Below are 16,236 nucleotides of genomic sequence, written 5' to 3'. Positions count from 1 at the left end.
AAAAAAAAAAAAAAAAAAAAAAAAAGACGCAGCTTAAAGGCTAAGTGCCGCCCCCACAGGAAGAGAGCAGAGCGTGCCAGACAGAGGATGGGGAAAGAGCTCCTGCAGTTGAGATGAGAAAACCAGACCTGTGATCTGGGGACCAGGGGACGAGGTAACCAGGGGACAAGGGAAAGAGAGAACAAACAAGCAAGGCTGACCCTGCAGCACCTGAAGGTCTTGGGAAGGATTTGGATTTTATTCAAGATCCAGAGAAAGCCAGTGCAGGGTATCAAGCAGGTTTTTCTGGGATCTACTTCCGGGAAGAAAGACAAGAATAAAAAGGTGCAGGGGAGGTGTAGGCTCCTCCCCTAACAGGGAACCTGCTGGGTGGCCCTGGAGAAGACAGCACTCCTAGTTTCCATCAGAGTTCTGCATTCAACCTTCTCTATTTCCCAGCTGTGCTGCGTGGAAACAGAAAATGGCATGGCCAGACCAGGAGCAGTGGCTCACGCCTGTAATCCCAGCACTTTGGGAGGCCAAGGCGGGCAGATTATTCGAAGTCAAGAGTTTGAGACCACCGTGGCTAATATGGTGAAAGTCCGTCTCTACTAAAAATACAAAAATTAGCCGGGCATGGTGGCACATGCCTGTAGTCCCAGCTACTCAAAAGGCCCAGGCAGGAGAATCACTTAAACCTGGGAGGCAGAGGTTGCAGTGAGCCAAGATTGTACCGCTGCATTCCAGCCTGGGCAACAGAGTGAGACTGTCTAGAAAAAAAAGAAAGAAAGAAAGAAAGAAAATGCCATGGTCAGAGGTGCCTCGTTTTAGCTTCAGGGAACTGGGTTGAATACTCTGAGTTGTACCAGCAGGGACACTCCCAGCCGCCCATAGGTCCTTGTGGTGAGCACCTGGCATTGCCTCCTTCCTGCTTCTACCAGGAAAGTGCTGCCTGGGGGCCTCATAACACACATTGCTGGGGTTTGTGGGAGATCAAGGATTATGTTCCCTGTGGACTATTTTGAAAAGGTTGAAATTCAGCCCCTTCATAATGTTGTGCTCACAGCTAAGAAGGCTTGCCTTTTTTTCTTCCTTTGTCCATTTTAGAATTAGCTGTGGATATTGGTAAAAGCAGGCTCACCACTAATACATATGGGGCTGGGGCCGTGATATAGCCTAAGGCCCCTATACCATATATCTGCATATTTCCAGAGATAAATCAGCCTAGTAAATGGCTAAATGTTCTATTGTCCTACCTTGATGCTTTAAAATGTATTATTCAGGTATGGTGAGACCAACTGATCAGGAGACAGCTGCCGTTGAAAAGAGTTTGTTACTCACAGTTCCCAAGGGCTGGGACATGCCATGCTATGCCAGGCCACATGGGGATGCACCAGGGTTGGTGAGGAGGTAGAGAGAGTGAGGGGGAAGATGTGGGCAAGAGTCTTTACTGAAGTTTCAGTGAGAAGGAATGGGAAAGGCAGGGCAACCAGGCTTGGGATTAGCTAGTTTGAATAATTTCAGATAACCCTAGTTATCTGATGCCAGGGGCAAGGGATAGTGGCCCAGCATGTAAGAGCCCAGTACAGGAGGTGGTTGGAGGTGTGGGTTCTGGATTGCTTGGTTATCTTAGCAAGGGTGTGCTCACATGTGAGTTGTTTACTCTTTCTAGAAATAACCCTGGGAGGAGCAGTCCCTCTAGAGTCAGCAAGGCCCCAAGATGTCAAAGCATCATAAAATACTGAAAATGAAAAAGAGCATGATTAATACACTTGACAAATATGACTTCTTTTTTTTTTTAGACAGGCTCTCGCTCTGTCACTCAACCTGGAATACAGTGGTGCAATCTTGGCTCACTGCAACCTCCACATCCTGGGTTCAAGCTATTCTCCTACCTCAGTCTCCTGAGTAGCTGGGACTATGGACATACGCCACTACAGCTGGCTAATTTTTGTATTTTTACTAGAGATGGGGTTTCACCATGTTGACGAGGCTGGTCTTGAACTCCTGACCTCAGGTAATCCACCTGCTTCGGCCTCCCAAAGTGCTGGGATTATAGGCGTGAACCACCACACCCTGCCACAAATATGACTTCTTAATGATTAATGATTAGGAGACCAGATATGAGTTTAGAATGCTTGAATTCCTTGGACTCTATCAGAAAGCAGAGGTGCCAGAGCCCTGGTCCCCTGAACCCAGCCTCCAGCTCTATTTTTCACACATCTCTATTGTCCCTCACTATGACTGTCTTGCAGATTCATGCACAGACACTCCAGCATGTGTGTCTGAGTTTTGTCTACCTGCTCTGCGGTGGGGGCTTGGATGCAGTACCCAGATCCTTCTTCTGGAAGGAGGGGTCTGCTTTCTGCAGCTACTCCCAGCTGTCAGTCTCTTTCAGGTTTGTGGGGGCTAAAGAAAATGGCTAAAGAACTGAAGGAGTCCAAAGTTGCATCTGGATCTGGTATCCAATCAATGCAGCTATTTATGACCATCCCACAGCCAATATCATACCGAATGGGCAAAAACTGGAAGCATACCCTTTGAAAACCGACACAAGACAAGGATGCCCTCTCTCACCACTCCTATTCAACATAGTATTGGAAGTTCTGGCCAGGGCAATCAGGCAAGAGAAAGAAATAAAGTGTACTCAAATAGGAAGAGAGGAAGTCAAGTTGTCTCTGTTTGCAGATGACATGATTGTATATTTAGAAAACCCCATTGTCTGAGCCCAAAATCTCCTTAAGCTGATAAGCAACTTCAGCAAAGTCTCAGGATACAAAATAAATGTGCAAAAATCACAAGCATTCCAATGCACCAATAACAGACAGAGACCCAAATCATGAGTGAACTCCCTTTCATAACTGCTACAAAGAGAATAAATTATCTAGGAATACAACTAACAAGGGATGTGAAGGACCTCTTCAAGGAGAACTACAAACCACTGCTCAAGGAAATAAGAGAGGACCAAAAAAAATGGAAAAAACATTCCACGCTCATGGATAGGAAGAAGCAATATCGTCAAAATGGCCATACTGCCCAAAGTAATTTATAGATTCAATGCTATCCCCGTCAAACTACCACTGACTTTCTCTATAGAATTGGAAAAAACAACTTTAAACTTCATATGGAACCAAGAAAGAGCCCACATAGCCAAGACAATCCTGGGCAAGAAAAACAAAACTGGAAGCATCACGCTACCTGACTTCAAACTATGCTACAAGCTTACAGTAACCAAAACAGCATGGTACTGGTACCAAAACAGATATATAGACCAATGGAGCAGAATAGGGGCCCCAGAAATAACACCACACATCTACAACCATCTGATCTTTGACAAACCTGACACAAAGAAGCAATGGGGAAAAGATTCCCTATTTAATAAATGGTGTTGGGAAAACTAACTAGCCATATGCAGAAAACTGAAACTGGACCCATTCCTTACACCTTATACAAAAATCAACTCAAAATGGATCAAAGACTTAAACATAAGACCATAAAAATCCTAGAAGAAAACCTGGTCAATACCATTCAGGACATAGGCATGGGCGAAGACTTCATGTCTAAAACACCAAAAGCAATGGCAACAAAAGCCAAAATTGACAAATGGGATTTAATTACACTGAAGAGCTTCTGCACAGCAAAAGAAACTATCATCAGCGTGAACAGGCAACCTACAGAATGGGAGAAAATTTTTGCAATCTATCCATCTGACAAAGGGCTAATATTCAGAATCAACAAAGAACTTAAACAAATTTAACAGAAAAAAACAACCCCATCAAAAAGTTGGCAAAGGAGATGAACAGACACTTCTCAAAAGAAGACATTTATACAGCCAACAGACATATGAAAAAATGCCCATCATCACTGGTCATCAGAGAAATGCAAATCAAAATCACAATGAGATACCATCTCATGCCAGTTAGAATGGCGATCATTAAAAAGGAAACAAGAGATGCTGGAAAGGGTGTGGAGAAATAGGGATGCTTTGACACTGTTGGTGGGAGTGTAAATTAGTTCAACCATTGTGGAAGACAGCATGGCGATTCCTCAAGGATCTAGAACTAGAAATACCATTGACCCAACAATCCCATTACTGAGTATATACCCAAAGGATTATAAATCATTCTGCTATAAAGACACATGCACACATATGTTTATTGCGGCACTATTCACAATAGCAAAGACTTGGAACCAACGCAAATGCCCATCAATGACAGACTGGATAAAGAAAATGTGACACATATACACCATGGAATACTATGCAGCCATAAAAAAGGATAAGTGCATGTCCTTTGCAGGGAGATGGATGAAGCTCGAAACCACCATTTTCAGCAAACTATCACAAAAACAGAAAACCAAACACCACATGTTCTCACTCTTAAGTGGGAGTTGAACAATGGGAACACATGGACATAGGGAGGGGAGCATCACACACCAGGGTCTGTCGGGTGGTGGGGGGCTAGGGGAGGGATAGCTTTAGGAGAAATACCTAATGTAGGTGACAGATTGATGGGTGCAGCAAAACACCATGGCACGTGTATACCTAATAAACAAAACTGCACGTTCTGCACATGTACCCCAGAACTTAAAGTATTAAAAAAAAAAAAGAAGAAGAAGAAGTGCTCCCAGAGACATTTGGGCAGGAAATTCTGAGTACCAAGAACACAGAGCAGAATTGAAAGGGCAAATCTTTTGGCCATGCGACCGCCTCACCATGCAAAGGGGCAGTCTGGAGGAATCTAGAAGCGAGGGTTCTCTAGCATGATGCCCATGGCAGGGCCCCCTCTTGGGTATGTCCAAGTGCTATTCTAGATTGAAGCAGATACTCAATCATTTGTATTTTTCCTGTGTAATCTTCTTTTTTTCTTTTTGAGATGGAGTCTCAACTCTGTCGCCCAGGCTGGAGTGTGGTGGCGCGATCTCGGCTCACTGCAACCTCCACCTCCCAGGTTCAAGAGATTCTCCTGCCTCAGTCTCCCAAGTAGCTGGGACAACAGGCGCGTGCCACCACGCCCAGCTAATTTTTGTATTTTTAGTAGAGACGGGGTTTCACCATGTTAGCCAGGATGGTCTCGATCTTCTGACCTCGTTATCCACCTGTCTTGGCCTCCCAAATGCCTGCTGGGATTACAGGCGTGAGCCACTGCGCCTGGCCTTCCTGTGTTAATTTTTTACACATACTTGTTCATCACCCACGTATCTATCACCCGCGTATTAAAGGAGAGGAGACCTCTGTGTGTGTCTTACTAGCTGGGGCACGTTGTCTTAGCATCTTTGGCCTCTAATGAAACTATGTTTATAAGCAAGAGGTGCCCAGTCAGGCACAGTGAGGCCACATAGGTGTGAGGGCCAGTGCCTGGATGTGGACAGCATGTGTGTGTTTTGGTGTGGGAGTAAGGCATGGAGTGAGGATTGGAACCTCATAGCCAACGAAAGGCTTTTGTCAAATGGGAAGTTGTTCTGACCTCACTTTGTGCCTCCGCGTGGCCAATTTGGCCTTTTTCCTGCCAAATCCCTTCGGCGTAAGGAGCAGGTAGTATTTGGGCTGGCTGCTTGGGAACTTCGTAAGGCAATTGAGGAGGGCACCTCCAGCCTGGAAAACACCGCGTAGTCCAGATCTGGCTGCCTTCGGGGGGTGCCATCTTTCGCCACTGAGCACAAACTACGTCTTCCTGCTAGTGCCCCAGCATCTCTCCCAACAGCAACAGCTCAAACCAACCATCAGACCCACAAGCTCTTGTGTCTTTTAACAGTTGCATATGAAAAGCCTCTGCTTTAGAGGGAAAAGTAAAGTCTTTCCTTTTGCGAAATTCCCTCAGTGAAATTCATAAATTATGTTTCATCACAACTGGGCAACAATATTGTGTATTTGTAAAAACAGAACGTTTGGCATAAAACCCAAGTGGGTCTGAATTTTTTATTTACTCCTTGAAATAACTTCTCGCAGCCTCAGTCTCCTTATCCTCAAAAGGGATTTAGAGAGTTATTGTGAGAATTAAACAAAATAATGACGCACATGAAGCATCCTGCCAGCACTCAGTGTGAGCTCACTTTTCCTAGCTTAAGAAGATCAAGTGTGGATTGGGGCTGGTTTTAAACACAAGTTGTTTAAGAAGAAAGTATTTCACTTTTAAAACAAAGTCCCAAATTTTCTTTCTTCTGTCAATCAAAAAGAATGAAAAAAAAAATGTGTGTGTGTGTGTGTGTGTGTGATGCCTGTGTTTCAGGGAAATAATAGGAGAAAGAATCAAAGAATGAGACTGCATATTCTCAGTTGCACACTACTAGGTAAGGCAGTAAATAGGCATTCTAAGCAATTTTTAAAATACTGTAAATTAATCTCCAGGTCACAACTCTTTCAGTTATATGCACCAGAAAGCAAGAAAGCAAACCCAGATATGCCTGCTGCTGTCAGCAGGGATTGCTGAGAAAAGTTAGCCTGTCTTTCCATTTAGAAAAAGCATTTGACAAGGGCACGTGAGTGGGAGGCTGTGAAGTGAACCTGCTTGGAACTGATAGTGTTAGCTTTTTACTGACCTGCTTTCCATACCGCAAGCATTTGGTTTTTCTTTTGTCATTGACTCGTGCTGATTTATTAGGCTGTGTGCTTCAAGGGCGTCAGGAGATTGCATGTAGGAGCAGGTCTGAGCTGGGAAAGTGAGAATTACTATATTAGATGATACCCAATTAACTAGTGACAGGCACAGCAGGTAAAATTGGAACCTGGGCTTTATCTACTATAAGCACTCGCCACATAGCAAACATTTTTAAACCTGGTGGAGCTTCCTTACTCATTTCTCCTTTCCTTCTTCCTGCCCACTCTCTCTCCCTGTCTAAGCAAGGAGCTGTGTCTACCTACATGAGTATCAAGACAGACAAGTCTTTGAGATGTGCTCCAGGGTTCAAGGGCAATGGGGCAGAACTCTCTGAGGGGTGCTGACTCGCTGAGAAGCAACAGCCACACACCAGCCCACAGGACAAAACAGTGGAAGCGGAGGCATCAACATAGTTCAGAATAATGGATTTTACTTTTTTCATGGACAACTGAGTCACAGGATGATGTGCCAGTTCTGAAAACACTTTTTCAGTCTCTGTTCTTTGGGTACCTCTGCCAGCATGAAGTTACTTACTATAACTCAACATTCTCACTCACGTTACTCAAAGGTGAAAAGCTGGAAGAATGAGTTAATCTTACCTTCACGTTCAAGTGTGGCTATTAGGGCAGTGGTAGAAGCGCAGAGCCTGTGCTTTCGGACAGGCTGATTTCCTGTAGCTACTCCGTCTTCCTTTGGTATGGGATCATGTAGTACACCTAGTAATCATAAAGTAAGCTTGGAGGGAAACGATTTGGAAATACTTGGGAAGGTAAAATGATATGACATGAAATGCCTGCTATTCTAAAACACAAATCTTATTTTACTGCAACTGCTGTTTTGGATTATCCATGCCTCCTCCTGCATCAGCTAGCATGGAAAATCCCTTAAGATCTCTAACTCAGTCACTTCCTCAGGGAGTCACGTTTAAACCCCCTCAAGCTGGGCCAAATCTCCCTCCATGATGCTTCGAGCATAACTGCTGCTTTTATTATGGAATCTAACTTGTTGCTTTTATTAGTCATCTAATGATGCAACTCTTTCTATTACCAAGCCTGATTTTCTTAAGCCCGTGGGTAGCATGATATTCACCTCTGTGGGCCCAGTGCCTAACATGGAGTCTGGCATGTGGTAGGCATTTAAGGAACATTAGAGGCAGGGTGTGGTGGCTCACGCCTGTAATCTCAGTACTTTGGGAAGTAGAAGTGAGAGGACTGCTTGAGGCCAGAAGTTCGAGACCAGCCTGGGCAACAAAGCGAGCCCTCATCTCTACAAAAAAATTAAAAAAAAAAAAAATTAGCTGGGCACAGTGGCTCACACATGTCTCAGGTATTCAAGTCTCAGCTATTCAAGAGATTGAGGTGGGAAGATCACTTGAGCCCAGGAGTTCAAGCCTGCAGTGAGCTGTGATCACGCCACTGCGCTTTAGCCTGGGTGACAAAGCAAGACCTTGTTTCAAAAAAAAAGAGAAAAAGAAAAAACATTAGATTAATATATGAATGACAGTCAGGTGTAACTCCAAAGAGAAACCCTTTCCCTGTTACCACTTCTTAAATCTGTAGGACTCGTATCTGATAATTTTCCTTCTATCCGTAAAGGTCTTATCAACATCAGAGAAAAAGAGACAGAGAATTAACAACAACATACTGAACGATGCCCTGACAATGAGAAATGAATCTCTTGCTAATTTGGTAATGATGCATTTATTGGGCTCTGGATCTAGAGAATTTATATTGAGTCGTCAAAAGCCTGGGAAGGACTGAATTCTGTTGAACTCAGAAGTCCTCTCTTGAGAGTTCTAGCTAAACTAGAACTACCATAGATAGATAATAGCAGAGAAATGCTACAAATAAATACATTTATACATGCAAATCAAAATCTTTTAGTAAAATCACACAATTAACCTCTCACTGGGGAGAATGAGCCAGGGTAGATATATGCTTTAGAAAGTTACTAATCATTTTCTCATTGCAACCTACTTTGAAATCAACTTGGCCTATTCTCTTTCATATCTATATGTATGCATATATGTGTATATATGTGTATGTTTGTGTATATATATAAACTTAATTTACACAATGTTGATTTGTTTTATGCTGATATACTATTAGCATTCTTCCCTACATTTCACAGACAATGAGGTTTTCATTTATTGATGGCTTGTCTTTGCAATGGTCAGTACTCTTTATAACTCTGACTTTTTACAGCACAGCCTTTGGCCTCTCCTGAATTTACTGTCTTTGAACACCTGCTTCATTTTGTTGGTGCTGAGATTTCACATGCATTCATTCAGTTTGCACTGACTGCTCTCATGTTATGTAAAGTTGAAGTCATGTGTTTTGTAACAATGAGCTCTGGAACTATCCCTCACTGGCAGTGTGACTTTGAACCTTACTGCTGCTCCATTTCACCAACTGTAAAATGGTGATAATGATAGAGCTGCTTCATTGATACTGTTATTTAGTTCATGTTTAGAATAAGGTGTTTAAAACAGGTCTTGCAAAAGAAAGTGCTCGGTAAAATGGTAGCTAAATCGGTATCACGTGTGTCCACACACTGGGTCTCCAACGTGACAGTCAGTGTCATTTGTGCATGAGCAGACAAAACTCTCTAGGTTTTAGGGGTTCATGGTTGGTATTTCCATTTTGCCCTTCAGTGTGAAATTTCACTCATGTAGGACTTCATAGAAAGAATCTACCATCTTTCGAGAACTGAAACAATTTAATGCCATACCACCTGCCAAGATATTCCAGCTGCAGGTCCATTTTCCGGTATTGCTGACTTTCCTGGGTCTTTTCAGGATTATGTTACCTCTTTATCCTCATGCATGATTTAATTATCTGAACAAAAGTCCTTTCATTCACTCGAAGACAGCATAATACCTTAGCTATTTGAAAATTTCTCAGAGTTCTAAAATTTCTCCTTTGTCTTTCACATCTTCCTTCTGAAAGATTTTACTAAGTGGGAGTTAATTTTATCTAAATAGATTCTTGAATATTGATCTTTGAAATCTGATGACTTATTTTCGTAAATGTAGGCCAGGTCTCACTTGGTACTTAATGTTAATTTAGAAAATTCCAATAACATGGCTAATGTTTGACAAACTGCCATTAATGCTAAACTGGGGAGGTCCCTTTGGATTCCATTTTCAAAGGTGAGATCGTATCATACTGACCCCATCTGAGCATGTCTTCCTTATTAATTGAGGATGGTGGGGCTGGAGTTTCTTCAAGTCACTGGTTCATTCAATCTGATAGCAAGTCTGCCTGGGTGTTACTCATTTCCCATGCTATTTTCATGTCAAATACTGCTGTCCCTTTATTATGCAAGGGATAGAACGCATTGAAACCTAGTTGGACTTCCTCCCACTTAACATTCTTCTACTTCCGTGTTGACATCTTCTACCTTCCAACTTCCGTGTTTACACTGAAAAAGCTGTTACTGGGTAGGTTGGTTATTTTTTTTTTCCCATCAGACTCATAGGGATATTTTTGGATTATTGGTTATGATGAATATTTATGGAAAATGTTGCTGTGCACTCCAGTGAGAAATCAGTGTTAAAGAGGCTGGCCCCACAGCTATCTCTGTGTCTCCGGAAGCTATGTCCTTTTTATATTTAATTAGTGCCAAGTATAGGGTCTTGCGTGAAGGAGGACCCAGATTTAACTCCTGTAGTGTGATGTGTGTTTGTTTCATGCACTCTACTGCGTTTACTGATTTATGGCATTTAATTATCAATCCGTTAATCCAAGTTTTTGTTTAATTGGATTCATCAAACTAATTGTATGAATTCCACTCTGATATCATGGCCTGAATCTGGATATCAGATTCCCTTAATAAACAGAAGCAGTTAATGTGTTCCTGCTTCTTCCTGATCAGGAGGCCTGCAGTCCTCTGGTCTTGTTTGTTTCGTAGCATTTCCTTTTGTATTCGGCATTTCCTTGAGTGCCCTCTTTGCTTCTTGGAGCCTTGCCTTAGTACCATCACCATTCTCACAGGTCCCTGCTCTACCGGGCCTAAAATGGTAGGGAAGAAAGGAAGAGGAGGGAAGTAAGAAGAGAGGAAAAGGTGAGCTCTATTCTCAGTCACTGTGTCTGTGGGTGTATTTTTTAGGAAGTTTAAAATCTAAACTCCCTGTCTACAGTCTTGGCCTGTCTTGAAGGTTGTGAGTCAACTTAGTGAATATGTGCAAGGTACTTTTAGGCTGTCTGGCTGGGACATAGGTTGGGTCCAATGAAAGTAATAGTTCAGCATAGCATTCTCCTTAGATGGCAGGCTCCAGGCAAGTAGAAAAGCCCATGGCTCTGCCTGGAAGTTCTCGTGCAGGTCCAGCGTATCACCAACTGGTGCTTCAGACACTGAGATGAGGCAAGTACTTAGCATTCAGTTTCTTAACAAAGTGATTAGCTTCATAGACATCTAGACTATTTTTAAACAAAAGAATATGGCTTTCTTTTCCTCGGGGGGTGCTGTCCATTTTTGTCCATTGGATGGAAGGTGCTATCACAATATAAATGGTGCATTGCCTATGATTAGCAAGGGCTTCTTAAGTTACTCCCACTTCCTCAGTGATATTGTCCCATCTTATTCCTTCAAATGCCAATCCCAAATGTCTCTGTTCCAGAACTTTCCCAAACTCCAGACTCAGATATCCAACCTCACACTTGACATCTCCACTGAATGTCTAAAAACTTCTCAAATTTAACAAATCCAAAGCTAAATTCTTGTCTCCCCAACCAGTTTCACTTCTCATTCTTCCCATCTCAGTTGATGGCAATTTCTGTTTTTTTCTGGTGGCTTAGGGTAAAAATCTGTAGTCATTCTTGACTTTTTTTTTGAAACAGAATTTTGCTCTTTGTTGCCCAGGCTGGAGTGCAGCGGCGTGATCTCAGCTCACTGCAACCTCCGCCTCCCAGGTTAAACGATTCTCCTGTCTCAGCCTCCCGAGTAGCTGGGATTACAGGTGCCCACCACCACACCCAGATAATTTTTGTATTCTTAGTAGAGATGGGGTTTCACCATGTTGGCCAGGCTGGTTTTGAACTCCTGACCTCAGGTGATCCACCTGCCTCGGCCTCCCAAAGTGCTGGAATTACAGGCGTGAGCTACCGCGCCCAGCCGACTTTTCTTTTTCTCACACCCGACATTTGACCCACTAGGAAAGCTATTGTCTCTACCTTTAAAATATATCTAAAATCTACCCACTGATCACTAACTCCTGCTAATGCACTAGTTTAAGTCCCTGTTGGGAGATAGAACATGATATTACAAAGTACAGCACCTTGGAAACTGAGAAAACAGCAGAAGCAGAAAGGTCACCCTGACCATCCGCTGTCTTTCTGTGTGAGAGCTGATCTTAAAGGATTCTGTTGGTTGCCTTCCCTGAAAAGTGGGCATAAGACCCTTATGTGACAGTTGCCCTGCCCCCTCACCTGGAGGGAAGGAATGCTACACAGAGGCCAAGAAGATTCTGAACAAACAGGCCATGCTGAGCTCCAGTTTATCACCATTAGATCATATGCTTTTTGTCCAATCACGTTTCTACATAGCTGTCCATTCTTCATATGCTTCATTGAACCTAAGCACAAAAATAGACAGTTTTCTCTGGATCTTGGGGTCTTCATCTCTGAAGGCTCCTATATCACATAAAACTTTGGTTACTTAAATTTGTCATGCCTTTCTCTTATTAACCTGTCTTTTGTTATAGGGGTGTCAGCCGTGACCCTGGTGATGGGTGAGAAAAATATTCCACTTTTCCTCCTCTACATCCTCATCATCTTTTCCTGGATGATTGCACTAACCTCATCCCTGTCTTTCTGCTTCCACCTCATCCTCCCCTATGGTGTACTCTCAACATAGTAGCTGTAGGTCAGTCTCATTTTTTTCTTCTACAGTGTTTTTCCATTCCACTCAGAACACTTAAAATCCTGACAGTGGCCTTCTAGTTACTAGAGCTGTGCAACAAAACATCCCCAAACTTAATGACTTAACATCACCATTTATTATGTGCAAAATTCTGTGAGTCTGGAATTCAGACAGCTTACAGTGGGGGGACTTGTCTCCATCCTGTGGTGTCTGGAACCCTCAGGCTCAAAGTTACTAACTACCTGAAAGCTCATTCACTCAGATATCTGGAGATTGGTGCTGGATGTAGTCTAAGACCATCACCCAGGTTTTCAGCTGAAACACCTACACGGGGCCTCTCCATGTGGCTTGGGCTTCCTCACAACATGGTGGCTGGGTTCCCAGGACAGAAAGCCAGGCAGAAACTGGACTTTAGCCGCAGAAGAGTTACAGAATACCTTCCATCATACTCAGTGGGTTGGAGCAGTCTCAGCCTGACAACATTCAAGAAGAGGGAAATATACTTTACTTCTTGATAGGGAGCAGCAAGGTTCTGGAAGAGTATGTGGTACCAGAAATATTGCTGTGGCCATTTTGAGACTATAGTTTACCACAGTGGCCTGCGTGATTGGACCTGGGTTGTTTCTCTGCCTTCATCTTTTCTCCCCATGGAACATTCGGCTCTGGCCACACTCGCTGGAGCACACAGTTGTGCTCCTGCCCTGGGGCCTTCAGACTGCCTACTCCATTCGCAGGATGCCTGTTGACTCCCCCTTCCCAGGATGACTTCGACTCTTCCCAGGATGCCTGTCAACTCCCTCTTCCCTCCCTCTGCAAACTTTTAGGCAGTGTCATTTCCCCAGTGATGCCTTTCCTGACCACTCTACAGCCCCGTTTCGCTTGCTGTCTTTTTTTTCTCCTTAAATCCTTATTGTCATTATCACCTTCTAATGTTCTATGGAATTTTTATGTTTATTCTTTAGCATCCCTCGCTGCCAGAATGGAAGCACTACAGAAGCAGGAATCTACCTCTTCTGTCCACCGAGCTATCCCACATGCCTAGAACAGTGTGTGGCACATAAATATGTATGGCATGTGAAACAGAGACGCGTTTCTGGTTGGGGCATTTGGAACTTGCAATAATTGCTCCAGCTAGCACAACTAAGTGTGTGTGTTAGACAAGCATAAGTCAGTAAGAAAAGATAGCAACTTAAACAGTTGTTTTCATTGTGTAAATATCTCTTTTTACCTTTTATGGACTAATGAACCAGAATGTGTAATTGTTTTAATTTCCATCTAAATATTTAGTTTCTTTATGAGGAATGTCAGGGTACTTTTTCCAGTTCCACTGTCCCTCACCTTACACATACATGTTGACTGAAATAGAAGTCCAAGAATCCCCAGACACTCTAGTAGTGTGAATCTGGGCAGCCTGGCTTCTGTGTTTCCACATTCCCCAACTTTAGAGTACATGAGCCCTTTGGCATAAATAATCCTTCAGAATAACGGTTGGAATAAAAACAATGATAAAACCCACGATAACGATAATAATACTAATAATAGACATGGCAGCATCATTGATCATTCCAGCCACCGTTTGCTAGAAACCCCTTGGCTGCAGGTGTTATTCCAGGCACTTGGTGTGCATGTCTGTTAGTTATCACCTTGAGAGGAAGGCACCTTCATTCCTCAGATGAGCAAAAGGGGAGAACTTGTTCAAAGTATATCAAATCTCTTTTATCCATAAAGTGCCTCTTTGATCTGTCGAACCATAGCAATCATTCATTCCTTCAACATTTGGTAATTAGGAAGCACTGAGTTTATCTCAAAGAGTAGCTGATCTCATCACTCATTGGAGGTTGAGCAATTGCTTTCTAGTTACTGGCAGAATCCCATGTTTTTGTTTGTTTCTCAGTGAAAGGGTCCACAATCCTCCTCTACCTGTAGTGAGGCTCTTCTGGTTGATCTGTAGGACGGGAATCATTACACTGTCAGGTTCTCTTTCCCTGTATTGGACAACCGAGCCCATGGCTATCAGTTGGGAAAGGTAGGAGACAGAGCACACGTCGTCCAGTGATAGACTATCAGTGAGCTGCCTTTGAAAGACTACAGTGAGGCTGGCTCAGCTCTGTTGCTCCAGCCTCTGACTTTCTCCTGCAGAGACACTCAGAGGCCCAGAATCCTCCCCAACTCATGACTTCAGGCAGCCACTCCAATGGATTTGAATGTTTTCCAAATATAGAATGTTATGATTACTAGTGGCTTGACCTCAGTCCTTTGGCTTTGAGCTTTTAGTTGAATGGTTTTTGTTCAATTGTAACTGCAATTGCATTCACTTTGGATTTCCATTTTTCCCCCAGAAACCAGTGTGAAGGAAAATACTATGAAGTACATGGAAACACTTAAGGATAAACTGTGCAGGTAAGGATAATAATTTCTGTATTTCAGACTCCGTGGCACATCTAGATTCTTTATTATAACAAAATTTAGTTAAATCAATGAAAAAGGCTCGCCAATTTCTCTAATAAATTAACAAAGAAAGACACAAAAAAAGCCTGTTGAACCCCATAAGCGAAAGAGCAGATGCCAGCCCTCATCTTGTCTTTTAAAAAGTAAGTAGATTAAGGTGTTTAAAAGTGTCTTGGAGAGATCACTGGATAGTTTTCATGTTCCATAAGAAAGAGAAGAATCTTCTTTGCTACATTAAATTCAGAATTCATTTCTTAGTCTGTTTTTCCCTTTTAAACTTTAGTGTTTGAAGGGAGTCTTCAGGATTTTAAGGCAGTTTATACATGGTTTGGAATAATATAGAAATGCACGTCTTAGGTTCTGTTTTGAATCCTGAATCAAAATCAGCATGAAAATTTCTGGTTGTTTTTTTTTAAAACCCAATTAGGAATTCGTCTTTGAGAAATGTCAGGGATGCAGCAGCATGACAAAATGTTTCTGGCTTTTGTGGATGTGTGCTTAGGAAAATAAATCCCAGTCATCAGAATCTGTTCCTAATTAAGGCAACAAGTACTAGAGTGGAATATGCGCTTTCTTCCCTGGAAGTCATTTAGTTTTATGGAGACTATTTTGCTACTATTTTGGAATTTGTAAAGTAACTCTTTAGATAGGCTGTGCCTTAAGCCTTTGTCTGCTAGGACACTGTCGTGAGCTAAAATGCTGCTTTTCCCTTAAGAGATGTTGAGAGGGCCTGCCTTGCAGAGTCCTACTCTTCAGGGTAAGAAAGGCATTACAGGATTTATTCTCATCCTTGGAAAGAAGTCCTATAACCCCCTGATTGATCTTTCCCTGCTTCCCATGCTCCTAGACTTGGGGAGAATCTATGACACAGGTGATTAGCAGAGGTGAGCAGGATGAGGAGAGCTTGTACCTGAGTCAGGTGCTCTGCTCTGAGTCTGGCCTTCCTCTTCTCCCGTGTGTTTGGGAGAGATTTCTGGCACATCTGTCTTGATCTCAACTGCAGCTGCCATTTTGTAGCCATCAGCACAGCACACACCATACATTAGGTTATTGGGCAGCAAGTTGTAGCCATAAGCACATGGGTATTGATAAAGAGACGCCCATTTAAATTGCAGCTCTCCCAAATATAAACTGCCTAACCTCAGGTAAGCACTCACCTTCAGTTTTGTTTGTTTGTTTGTTTGTCTGTTTTGTTTTGTTTTGTTTTGTTTTAGCTATATAACTGAAGGAAGGGTACCTACCTCCCCAGCTGGTGTGTTAATTTAAATACCATATGTAAAGCATTCACGTGGTTGGCAGTAGACACGCCTTGGTTTCCTTTTCTTTCCTTCCTTCCTTCCTTCCTTCCTTC

The 16,236-nt window shown here is 42.8% G+C and overlaps 1 protein-coding gene across 1 annotated transcript in view; it reads left to right on the top strand.

The window, feature by feature from the left end:
• LOC105505467 (disrupted in schizophrenia 1 protein) overlaps positions 1–15,456 on the top strand; it is a 263,501-nt gene extending 248,045 nt beyond the window's left edge. The window contains exon 10 of the mRNA XM_011933299.1: positions 14,777–15,456. Coding sequence (XP_011788689.1) covers positions 14,777–14,841 — 65 coding nt within the window. The 3' untranslated portion in view covers positions 14,842–15,456. The remainder of the gene's footprint in view (positions 1–14,776) is intronic.
• Positions 15,457–16,236: the final 780 nt, after the last annotated feature.

Source organism: Colobus angolensis, unplaced genomic scaffold (assembly GCF_000951035.1).
Source record: "Colobus angolensis palliatus isolate OR3802 unplaced genomic scaffold, Cang.pa_1.0 Scaffold126, whole genome shotgun sequence".
NCBI classification, from domain to species: domain Eukaryota; kingdom Metazoa; phylum Chordata; class Mammalia; order Primates; family Cercopithecidae; genus Colobus; species Colobus angolensis.
This window is presented reverse-complemented; position numbering and strand designations above follow the sequence as displayed.